At 47.6% G+C, this 12,093-nt stretch overlaps 1 protein-coding gene across 5 annotated transcripts; it reads right to left on the bottom strand.

Moving 5' to 3' along the window:
- Positions 1–2,306: 2,306 nt before the first annotated feature.
- Positions 2,307–12,002, bottom strand: LOC129633186 (uncharacterized). 5 transcript variants are annotated; one of them, XR_008704951.1, is made up of 5 exons: positions 11,504–12,002; positions 10,578–10,745; positions 9,164–9,378; positions 8,601–8,679; positions 7,844–8,129 (listed from the first exon to the last, which is right to left on the bottom strand). XR_008704951.1 is itself a non-coding variant. In XM_055555001.1 (3 exons), exons 1-3 carry the CDS (start codon positions 10,871–10,873, stop codon positions 2,691–2,693), a joined length of 606 nt encoding a protein of 201 aa, XP_055410976.1. In that variant the 5' UTR covers positions 10,874–11,467; the 3' UTR covers positions 2,307–2,690. The 5 variants fall into 5 exon arrangements, 2 of the variants coding, with proteins under 2 accessions (XP_055410976.1, XP_055410986.1); XR_008704950.1 differs by lacking the exon at positions 11,504–12,002 and having other exon boundaries at positions 10,578–11,461; XR_008704952.1 differs by lacking the exons at positions 10,578–10,745; positions 11,504–12,002 and adding an exon at positions 10,203–10,368.
- Positions 12,003–12,093: the final 91 nt, after the last annotated feature.

Genomic DNA, 12,093 nt, shown 5'->3' with positions numbered 1-12,093 from the left:
GATGGAAAGGTGGAAACTAAGCCTCCCGTGTTCTGATCTTGCATACCTGGTACCTGTGGAAGAGCAGTAGCCTCATTCAAGGGCAAGTCAGAGGCTGGCTCAATGGAACAGGGCTTCTAGGATGTGTTAAAACAGAAGACGATTCTTGTTTAATTTCTTTTCCCAAAAGTGGAGCTCCTTCTATTTAGTAGTTTAGGAAGCCTAGTTGAAGTACCAAAGTGGTACATGATTTTCTTTGTTCAGGTTTAAGAAGTATTAACAAAACTGACCAGTAAGGGAACCTCTTCTGTCACTTTTGCTTTTTCAGCATAATTTTGTCCAGTTTCTCATCTGATTTAGATGACAGCCTTGATGAAACCCAGTCACCTTATGGGAAGAGGCAGACATGCCCATGCATGGCAGAGGTAGTTTTTTCTACCCCTAGTTGCTGTTTGAAGTCAAAAGTTAGAAGGCAGCACAGTAGTGCCGGTTATGTGGGCTGTTGTGCTCGCCTGTCTGGGCCTGCAGCACTTGCCATCTTTTGTTCCCTGGCTCTACTTCTCATGCCATCGTGCTCCCAGACAGACATAGTGTATTCAGGGCTGAATGCCAAGATGGAATGTAAGCTTCATGCCAGCTTCTCTCTTGTTGCCAATTTGAGTGTGTGCCTGCTGGGACACCTACCTGCCAAGTCCACCCTGATGGGACTGTGCCTCCCAGGGACACAGGAACTGACCGACCAGGAGGTGTGGAAGTAATGAGTGCCAAAGTTATTGAGGATAACTGGCACTAGAAGTGTATATGGAAACAGTTTATCTCCAGGGTACTCTTTGACAGTCAACTCCAAACATGTCTGAGAACTCTGTTTTGGGTATAGTCAAATTGCTTGGTAAGCTCACCCTGGGGACAAAGAATCAGCTTTTTAGGCAAACATCTCTGGTTTTGTCTCTGCCATTCGTTGAACTTATGACTTCATGTAAGTCCCTTCCTATCTCTCAGTTCCATATCAGTGTAAGGATGAGTCTGAATCTCAAAGAGCCTTTCCAACTGTAAAGCTATCAGGATATAATAGTGAGCAGGAGATCTGACATCTGATGAATAGAGATCCTGCCTAGAGACATTTGGCCATGTCTCTGAGCAGCAGTTTCCCTACCTGTAACAATGCCTGCTCCCCATAGATTGTGGTAAGGATTAAATGCAATAAGGCACGTGAAATACACAGTGGCACTTAGCAAGAACTCAGCTGGGAGACATCACACCTGCACCAACTTTGGTCTTCTCTCAGTGGCCTGGGTGAATCTGCACTGGAAACCACAAGGTGGTGCTAGAGTTAAGGATACTGGTTGCGCAAGAAAGTTGCTTCTGGTGGGGAGATTTCTGACAAGCATTAACAGATTCCTGGGACAGCTTGTCTAATTAAGATTTGGCTATATGGAGAAGGCAAACTACCAAAGAAAGCAGGGATGAGTGAACAGGGAGGAGAACCCGGGCTTTGAGTGGCCCATCTGAAAAATAACTACAATCACTAACATTTGTTGGACAGTTACCATGTACCAGGCAAGATGCTATGTCACGTGCATTCTCTCATTTAATCCTTAGAAAAACAATGTGCCTCATTCTGTTGTGTATCTGCCCATTTGGTTCCAAAGCCAATGCAAATACAGGTCATTCTTTGTTCAAGAAGAGAGAACAGATGTTGCTACTGCTAAGAAGACCAGTCAACTCACCTCACCAACCTCTGCTTTCAGAGACAACCAACAACTTGGATTGCATCTGGAAGACATTCATCTAGCAGTCATGTCCTTCCCTCAGAACATACATGTTTTGACGGCTCAGTCACAGCCACAGTTGAGAATGGATAAAAGAAGCTAGCTCCCTTGGACTCTGTAGAGGATCCCTGTAATTGATCCAGCATCTTCAAAGAAGAATGTATACACATAATGGAATTTCTCAGACACTAGGGCATCTGCCCCTGCTCTTAAAAAAATATGCTGTCAGAGGGCAATTAATGAAATTGGAATGTGGACTATGGATAAAATATTGTATCAGTGTTTCTGATCTCCTGAACTTGATAACTATATGTGGTTATGTAAGAGAATACCCCTTCTCATAGGAAATATACACTGATGTAGCAAGAGGTTCAAAATAAGACATTCATTAAGGAAATTTTTGAAATTTCAGAAATATGGAAGAAAAACCTAAAAGCATCATTTAACTAACATTTTAAGGTCATCATGAACATCCATTATAGAAACAGTGTAATATAAGGAATGTTTAGGTTCCAATTGATTCACAAAGTATCTAGAACACAACTTTAGTTTGATCATTCAAGTTTGGTTTTTACTCAATTTGGGTTTGACTCAAAGGTCAATATAGGAGACATAGGTTCGATCCCTGGGTGGGGAAGATCCCCTGGAGGAGGGCATGGCAACCAACTCCAGTACTCCGGCTTCTAGAGAATCCCATGGACAGAGGAGCCTGGCAGGCTGCAATCCATAGGGCCGCACAGAGTCAGACATAACTGAAGCGACTAAGCAGTAGAGAATGCATTAGAAGAGTTAATTCTGCTGCAGGGTGTACAGCTGAGGAGAAATCCCCAGCCAGAAGGTCTGGGGGTGCTGAACCTAAGAACTGGGCCCAGACTGGAAGGAAGAGAGCAGAGGCAGTACCAGGAGAGGAGCTTCTGTCAGTCAAACACTTCAGAGATGAAATCAGCTTTGGAATTGGATCAGTGCTGGGTGAGATGAGACAGTATGAAGAACAAGGCTTCTTGAGGGACCCTTGACTCCTGCTTCACTGAGTGACCCTGGGGATGAAGGGAAGAAGGCAACGCTGCTACCTTAAAGCCTAAAACCCATTCACAGAAAGGACAAGAGTGACATCAGACTTTAGTCCTTTGTCCACAGCCACACCCCTTCACCACTTAAAGAATCATAATTTCAGCACTTATAGGGGGCTTGGACTTTACCATCCCAAACTCCTAATTAAAGGGTTAAGAAAGTTGAAGCCCAGAGAGCAGCCTAACCACCTGTCAAGCTCATGCAGCAAATGAGGAGAGCCAACATAAGCAGCTGTTACAGCTCCAAATTCAGTGCTCTTACCAAAGGTGGGATCTTGTTATTTTTCATCTAGGCCCCTTCTCCTCCTCATTAGAGATAAGAAAAGGGAGGATGAGAGAATAAGGGAGTGGCACGAAGCCAAAGACAGAGCTGGGAAGGGAAAGGTGGCCAGCATCCAGGTGGAGTTATGAAAGTTGTTTTGAAGTCACTTCCCTGTGAGTCAGGGTTGGCTTGAGTGTATAGATTAACTTGCTTCTCCAGCCTCCAGGGTTCCATGTTAGCACCATCTAGGTTTCCCTTACAGTCAGACTTCTGGCTCGTCCACTTTGGTGAGAAACCCTGTCTGGGCTCAGCCCCTTCTGCTTGATTCTTCATCCTCACCCAAAGAAAACCTAGGGGGCAAACCCATTTTCAAGGAAGCCTGAGTGAGTGAGTGAAAGTCAAAGTGTCCAACTCTTTGCGACAACACGCACTATACAGCCCATGGAATTCTCCAGGCCAGAATACTGGAGTGGGTAGCCTTTCCCTTCTCCAGGGAATCTTCTCAACCCAGGGATCGAACCCAAGTCTCCTGCATTGCAAGTAAATTCTTTACCAGCTGAACCTGGAAACCCAGAAAAGGAAGGTGGAAACTTCAGAGAGGCTCTCCAAGCAGGAATGGCAAGGATCTTTTGAGGTAAACCCAAGATGTAGGAATATTCTGCTCCATGGAGAAAGGGAGGTGAGAGCCAGCCTTGAGAACAAGGAGAAATCAGGGCTTGATGCTAGAAGGCCTGCCCCAAGTTAAACATCTGTCCAGACCTGAGCACATTCCCAGGCTAGGCTCCTCTGGGGACTGGGATGAACCAACCCCCTCACACAGCAATCCCCACTGGAGGGCCAGCAAAGCAGCACTCTATTTTTAAAAGGACAGGATGTCACCTGGGGAAGAGGAGTTGCACTTCAGTCCTCAAGGCTAGAGGCCCTCCCTCACACCCCTGTCAAACTTGGATTCTACAGACAGATGACATGGAATGGGCTCTTTCCTTCCTGAGGAACTAAGCAAAGGTCCTCAGAAACTCAGTCTTCTCACAGACATTGCTCAATGCCACCTCTACTCCTTACATTGTGCTTGGGTTAACTCTGGTCTCATTCTTCCATTCAGCAAGTATTTACAAACATTTCCTATGTTCTAGGACCTATGCAAGATTCCGGGGCACAGTCATGAGAAATAGTCACTGTCCCTGCCCTCCAGCAGGAGACAGCAAGAATTATAATAAAAGTGAAGAGTATTAGAGGATAAGAGGAGGGCACGTCCACTTCATCTGGGGGTAGCCAAACTGCCTGGTGAGCCAGGGTTGGCCTGGAGAGGTGAGAGGCAAGTTTTGAAAGGCAGATGTGTTGGTCCTGACTTGACCCAAAGGCCAGGAAACTACTCAGATTTTAAAATACTTTTCTAAACCTGCTATCATTTTTGTTGTTTATTAACAGCTTTATTGAGGTATAACTTACAAACTGTAAAATGAACCCACTGCATGTATAGTTCGGTGCTTTTTTAAAAATAAATTCATACGGTTATGCAAACATTACATAATCTAGTGTCCACCTCTCAAAAAGGTCTTTCATGTCCCTCTGTGGTCAACCTTTGCTCACTCCCAACCCTAGGCAACCAATGATCTGCTTTCTGTCTCAATAGTTTTGCCTTTCCTAGAAATTTCATGTTACTGGAATGCAATATGCAGTCTTTTACATCAGGTTTCTTTTACTTAGCTTTTTTCATTTAGATGGATTTTTTTTACATACATCCATGTAGATGCATGTTCATTTCTTTTTATTGTTGAGTAGCGCCTGGAAAATCCCATGGATGGAGGAGCCTGGAGGGCTGCAGTCCATGGGGTCACCGAGGGTCAGACACGACTGAGCGACTTCACTTTCACTTTTCACTTTCATGCATTGGAAAAGGAAATGGCAAATCCCAGGGACGGGGGAGCCTGGTGGGCTGCCGTCTATGGGGTCACACAGAGTCGGACACGACTGAAATGACTTAGCAGACTTAGCAGAGTGTGATATAATAAGCAATATACATTTGGTCTTTGTCTCCTATTCTTCCCAAAGACTTTCTCTAAAACCCTTGGAATCTCTTGAGTGATGAAATGTCTTTGGTACACTAATGAGATACCCAGATAGTTTCAAGATGTGGGCTGCTTGCCAAATAAAAAAACAAAAATAGGATTACAGGGTTGGAACATTCAGCCCTACCCCAAGAGGGGAAAGGGGCTTGAGCTCAAATCACCAATTTCCAATGATTTACTCAATAATGTCTACATAATGATGCTTCTATAAAAACCCCTAAATTATGCAGTTCGAGAGCTTCCAGTGTGGTGAACACACCAAGGTACTGGGAGGGATCCTTGAAATTCTATATGAATTTGAGGATGAACTTTTCCGTATCTGCAAACAGTGACATTGGAATTTTGATAGAAATTGCAATGAATCTCCAAATTGCTTTGGGTAGCATTACCATCTTGAACATATCAAGTCTTCTAATCCATAAACACAAGATGTATTTCCATTTATTTAGGTCTTCTTTAATTTCTTTCAACTGTGTTTTGCAGTTTTCTGTGTATAAATCTTTTACATCCTTGGTTAAACTTGCTCCCAGGTACTTTAGTATTTTGGATGCTACTGGATATGGAACAGTTTTCTTAATTTCCTTTTTGGATTGTTCATTGCCGGTATCATTCTGGTTTTGATTTACAAGCCATTCATGTATCTTTTCTGGTGAAATGCAATCTTTCATTCTTAATCTGCCACTTTATATTTCCATGAGTACAGAGAAAGGGAGTGTCTTTGTCTCTCAGATACTTTCTTCCTTCTTCTGTTTCTCTTACTCTCAAAAAGTGCTTCACAGGTGGAAGGAAAACACTGTGCCCCAGGTTAGCAACAGACACTGGAGCCGCATCTAGGTCCCACTCTGCTGCTTCCTAGCTGCATGACTTTGAGCATGTTGTTTCACTTCTCTTTCAATTTCTTAAAGGTTTAAATAGGATGCTTTGTTAAATAAACTAAGCTATTTCATTTGTCACATAAAATATTAATAACTACAGCCTACTACAGCCAAGCATTGCGCTAAACCTTACAATGCAGTCATAAGTAAAAGAGACACAGCCATTGAGCTTCCAATGCCTTATCCCAGTGAATGTGAAACCCCAAATGCAATTATCACCTGAGGGAGGGCCACAGGTGAGTGTCTGTCACAGGGTATTCTGACCTGGCTGTCAACTTTTCTGAAGACACTGGTGCTTTAATTGAGCACAGGAGATATTAGCTAGGCAAAGAAGAGGAAGAACATCCCAGGCAGTGAGAATATGTTGGCGGTGGCAAAGAGTACAGTTAAGGAGGTAGGTGGAGAGAGGTGTGGATGAAGCTCAAAGAATGAAAGGGCAATGTAGTGGAGGAAGCAAGAAGGGAGGCCAGAACAGGCAGTCCGGGCTGAGCCTCAAGAGCCTTGCTGAGACCTTGAAATTTTACCGAGGAATAGGAGAGGCTGCTGAGGTGTTTTAAGTAGAAGGGTAACAAATGCAGATCTGCTTCTCAAAAAAATCCTCTGGGCACACTGCAGTTTGAGAAGAGAGTGTGAGGCTGAGTCTTGAAGTACTGGGACATTTTTTTTTAAATAGGATTTTTTTTTTTTGGCTATGCTGGGCCTTCATTGCTGTGCTGGGGCTTTTTCTAGCTGCGGCAAGCAGGGGTGCTGTTCTTCGTTGTGGTGGTCAGGCTTTTCAGTGTGGTGGCTTCTCTTGTTGCAGAGCACAAGCTCTGGGCATGAGGGCTTGGCAGTTCTGGTGCATGGACCCAGTTGCCCCATAGCATGTGGGATCCTTTGATGTCCCCTGCATTGGCAGGCAGATTCTTAACCACTGGACCACCAGGGAAGTTCTCGTACTGGAACATTTAATATCCAAATAGAACATTATACATCAAGACATGTAAGCAATGAAAGAAAAGCCTTCAAGAAGAGATAATCAGGGACTTCCCTGGTGGTTCAGGGGTTAAGAATCCGCCTTCCAATGCAGGGGCCTCAGACTTGATCCCTGGTTGGGGAACTAAGATCCCACATGCCATGGGGCAACTAAACCCGCATGCTGCAAATAAAGAGCCTACATGCTCTGGGCTATAGAGAAGCCTGTGCGCCACAACTAAGATACACAATGCAGTCAAATAAATTAAAAAACAAAACAAAACAAACAAAACACAGATGGTCACTTACAAGTCAATGCTGGTGAGAACTACTAAAGGAAAATGAAGACTGAAAAAAAATCTACTGGACTCAAGAGTCAGGGGGGTCCCTGGTAACAGCTAAAGAGCCCCCAGACATGCTGCTCAGACCTCAGAGTCTGTCTAGCCTCTCTATGGCCCCACAGTCACTGCCTCAGGACTTACACTCTGGCAGATCAGAGCAAGTCTTTCTCATTAAGATTCTTAGGATTCCCTGGCAGCTCTTCTGGCTGGCTGCACCAGCTCTATCATGGGACCAGGCCAGTTTGCCCATGTCTGCCTACATATCTCATCTAACCCACCTCACCCATTTGGCTGCGGGGGAGCCAGAGGTTTCTGCTGGGTGCCAGAAAACAGGCAGTCTCATGCCAGTTAAGCACTACTCCAAAGTCACACACCAGTTCCTAACACAGCTCTACCACTTATCAAGATCTTGGTGAAAGATATGTAAATGGCTGAAACTGTTTTCCAATTTGTAAAACACTGTGACAATGAAGCATGTATCAAATACTCCACCTAGAGAATTAGCTATCATAGGTTCACATTCATTCATTCAACAACTGTTTATTGTATAGGTAACAGCGATATAATAGACAACAAGGTAGACATCATCTATGTCAACAAGGAGTATCCAATCTAGTGACCCAGTCAAACAAAGATTTGATGCTTGACAGGAAAAGCACAGGGCACTGGCAGAGAATTGGGTGGGTGGAAGAACAAAAGTCACACCCCTAGTACTGTTGCAGGGGGTTGGCTTTTCTTTGGGCAAGATCACTCATTTATAGCATAAATACAGGGTTGGTGCCATTGGTAAGATAAGGTTTGGTTCCTGTCCTAAAAGAGAATTAGGAGGTAAGCACAGGAAAATAATATGGTTAAGGAGAAGAAAAGTGCAAAGAAATCCCAGGAAACTGTCATATTGGGTGTCACACTGGCTTTTTATGCACAAATTCTCAGCTTATTTGGAACTCAGGTTCCATTAAATATCCCCACCATAGACAGGCCTAAAAGCTAGGACCCAGGGCCATTGGAGTATCAGTCTCTCTCAAGACAGGGAGCAACACAGAAACCCTACTGCTCCATAGGGTTTTTCCAGGCTCAAATCCCTGTCCACCCAGAAGTGAACACAAGGCCTCCCCAGAAGAGGCCTGGGGTTCCTGCAAATTCTGTAGCTGGAGAGGAAGCTGCCAGAGCTCCCCAGCCTCTCTCAGGCCTTCCTCCTCTGCTAGGCTCAGCTATAAATAGCTTGCTGGTTTCCAGCTGGGGATCTCCCAGCCCTGAAAGGAGTAAGCACCGCCTTCTCACCTTGTCCTGCCCTCAGCCTGGAGCAGAAGGGGGTGGTGGCTGGCAGCCGGAAGGAGATGCTGCTGCTGCTGCTAAGTCGCTTCAGTGGAAGAAGATGAGGGGAGGGCAAAAATGAGCACCACAGAGAAGCTGGCCACTGGACTACATTACCCACAATGCTAGATCATAGCTGGAAAGAAGAGGCTGCTCTGGGCCTGCAGCCTTAGGTGGGAACAAGGCCAGAGGCAACCTAGTGCCTGCGTGTGCAGCCCAGGCCCAGTTTTTTCCAAAAATCTAAACCAGAAACCTTCAGTCATGGACCTTAGAGATCATCTCCTCTCCATATACTCAATTCACAGGCACTCAGCTGATCTGAGGCCAGGGAGACAAACAAAATTCCATTTATTTTCACCTTATTCACTGTGTGTGTGTGTGTGTGTGTGTCTCTATAACCAAAGACTGGACGTCTGTGAGTGATTTTATTCTGGATGAAGTCCAGAGGCTTCTTAGTGCTAAAAGCCCCCTCCCCAGCATTTACTCGACTCATTACTCCCAAGCTCTCAGCTTTTCTTTCCCTGCCTCACCTGAGGAGGAGCAAATGCTCACAGGCTGGTCCATGTTGCATTGCTTTTCTGGAAGCGCTGGGGGGTGGGCGCTCAGGAACTGCTGTCTCTGCTGAGATCTAGCACCTCTCCACCTTTGCTCAATTCCCAGCAGGCAGATCAGGGTAATCACGTGGCTGAGGCAAGTTTTAAGTCCCTGGAGGCGCTGTAGGAGAGTCTGGAGGGGTTGTTGTTTCCTGTAGTGGATAAACCAAAGGTGTCAGGCTGAGCAAGGGAGGCCGGCCATTCTGGGTGGTAGAAGCATCCAGTGGGCACTGCTCCAGACCTCAGTGCCACGGCAGGTGTACACCTGCCCCAGCTTTGGCTCCCCCCACTCCAACCTTCCACGTTTCCACAAAGAGCCAAACTATTCATGTTGGATTCTGGGGCTCATGAAGGTCCAGACTGACAGGGAACATAGCGGTGAAGATATTTGGGACTAGACCTGAAGTCGGGGACCCCTGTCCAAAGTGGAAAGATACTAAGGCTAGCCTGACAACAGGGTCTTTCCCTCCTTCCCCTCGCTCAGATATGATAACAACTCTCACATCCTGAGCCCGGCACCAGGGATGTAAAGATGGGAGTCACAGTCTCAGTAAATAAACGATGTGTTAAGTACACAAGAAACCTATGGGTGGGGGGTTGGAAGGACTTCCAGACGGCCAGAGATCTGAAACAAGTAAGGGTGACGCACAGTTCCACCAGAATGGTGTAGAAAGGATATTCCAGGCAGAAGGGACAGCTTGATAATGGCAGAAGGAGCGAGAAACGGAAAGCAGAGAAATACCGAAGACCGGCTAGCAAAATGCGCGCGCGCTGGCGTGCAGCAAGCGAGGCCAGGCCCTCACACCACGCTAAGGTGTGGGCTTTAGTCCTCGGGTCGGTAGACGCCGGAGGAGCTCCAGCAAAGTCAGCGGCGCTCAGAGAATCAGGGGGTAAAGTGGGACAAAATATGAAACCGGTGGGGAGTGGCAACCTCGGACCCTCTGGGGACGCCCGAGTCGGCCTATCCCGCGTTTACCTCAGCCCGGCCAGGCCACGCGTTCCCGGCCCCGCCGCCGCCGCCGCCCCCTCCTTGGCAGAGTCCCCTGGCCGCGGGCTCCCGGGCGCGGGCTGACCCGGCGGGCCGAGCTCCCGCCCACAGCCGCCTGCGGGCCGCCTGCCAGACGCGGCGGGAAGGAAGCGCCTTGTATGGGCCTCAGGACGGTTGGAAGCGCCAGGCAGGGCCCCGGGAGGAAGCGCCATATTTGGCGAGGGGCGGGCCGGGGGCGGGGAGCGCGCCCACGAAGGAGGCCGCTTCCGCCGCCGCAAGACCGAGCCACGCTGCGCCGCCCCACCCCTACCCGCGCCGGGCCGCGACCCCCGCCCGACCCCTCCTCCCATTGGAGGTACGCACGGCTTCTCGTTCCTCTCCCTCGGTTCCAGAGCTACGGGAATTGGGGACGGAAGACGAGTCCAGGCCGGCTTTGACGACTGACAGAGCGGAGAAGGATTCCCGGCTCCCAGCATTCGCTCTGTGTCCTTGGGCAAAACACTTTGGCCTCTGAGCCTCGGATTCCTCTTCCTCCGAAGGAAATGGGGATAAAATGAGAGGATGCCTGTTAAGCACCGCCAGGAGCGGCACTGCCCGCAGTGGCAGCGCATTAACCCCAACATTTCTTTGTGGCGGGAGAGGGGCAGAGGTGTTTCCATTCCCTTGCTGTGTCCCTTTAGCCTCTTTATAGCCTCCTAGGAGCCTGGGGGCTATATGGAGCTGACGCTTTCAAGAAGATATTTTTCTTGAAGACAATAGGGCTACCTTAAAGTTTAGAGTTTTTCCTTCCAAGCTCTGGGAGTCAGACAGACGGGTTTCAATCCCAGCTTCTCCCCTTCCAGCTGATTTATGCTGGGAAAGCTATTTTCCTTCCCTAAATCTCAATTTCCTCATCGGTAAAATGGGGATAATAATTCCTGATTTGCAGGGTTGTTGTGGTAATGAAATGAAACTGGTGTGTGTGTGTATGTGTGTGTGTAAGAGAGAGATCTCTAGAGAGAAAGCCCCTGACATGGAGGAGGTGTTTAATTAAAGACAGGTCTTCCGTTCTCTGTGCACTTTCCCATCCTGCCGGTGGGGAGGAGATAAGGGCTAAGTAAACTTGACCATTCCTCCTGGAAGTCCTAACCTCTTGGAGAAGACTGTCCCTTCTTTAGAATGTATGGGACCTTGTTGCTGATATTTGGTTCTTCTTCCAGAGGCATATCTGTGGCCCTTAATGCTCCCCTTTCTCAGTTCAGCCACCACTGCCAGTGAGTTGCCATCCTTGCCGGCCCTTCTCTACCTACCCTAGAGCCTAGCTGACCTGAACACACTGGCAAGGGCAAAAACAACCTGGAGGAAGTTGAAGTTCCCATCACAGCCAGAACCTGGTATCTAGGACACCATACTCTCCCACGCCTGCTGTCAGTACCACACCCACACGTTTCACCAAGAGATGGGTATCAATCTCAGAAAAACATTTCCCAACCCTCCCTTATTGGCCCTGCCCTGCCCTCATCAGTTCTGCCTGTCCTGGAGTTCCGCTTAAATCTAACCAGAATCTTTTTGCCCCTCAGTCACAGCTCCATCCTGCAGTTTGCAGCCCCTAAGCGGTTCCAGGCAAGTTTGTGAACACACACAATGGATGTGTCACCAACGGCCTTGTTTCCTTTCATCCTTGCTGGGCAAGGAGGCTGTCGTTGGCATGGTAACCTTGCCTGTAAAAGTTGCAGCCCTCAAGGATGTTTTTCAGTTCCAGTGGGGACACAGCTCCTTCCCCCCACCTCCCCCATGTAGATCACAGGGTGACATGTGGCTGTGTCATCTGGCCTCCCCCAGAATGGGGATGTGGTGCTGGTGGCACAAAAGAAGGACTGGTTCAAGGAGGGCGGCGAAG

The sequence above is a fragment of the Bubalus kerabau genome, chromosome 1 (genome assembly GCF_029407905.1).
Source record: "Bubalus kerabau isolate K-KA32 ecotype Philippines breed swamp buffalo chromosome 1, PCC_UOA_SB_1v2, whole genome shotgun sequence".
NCBI lineage: Eukaryota > Metazoa > Chordata > Mammalia > Artiodactyla > Bovidae > Bubalus > Bubalus kerabau.
The sequence above is the reverse complement of the archived record's forward strand: the minus strand, read 5'-3'. Positions and strand labels throughout refer to the sequence as shown.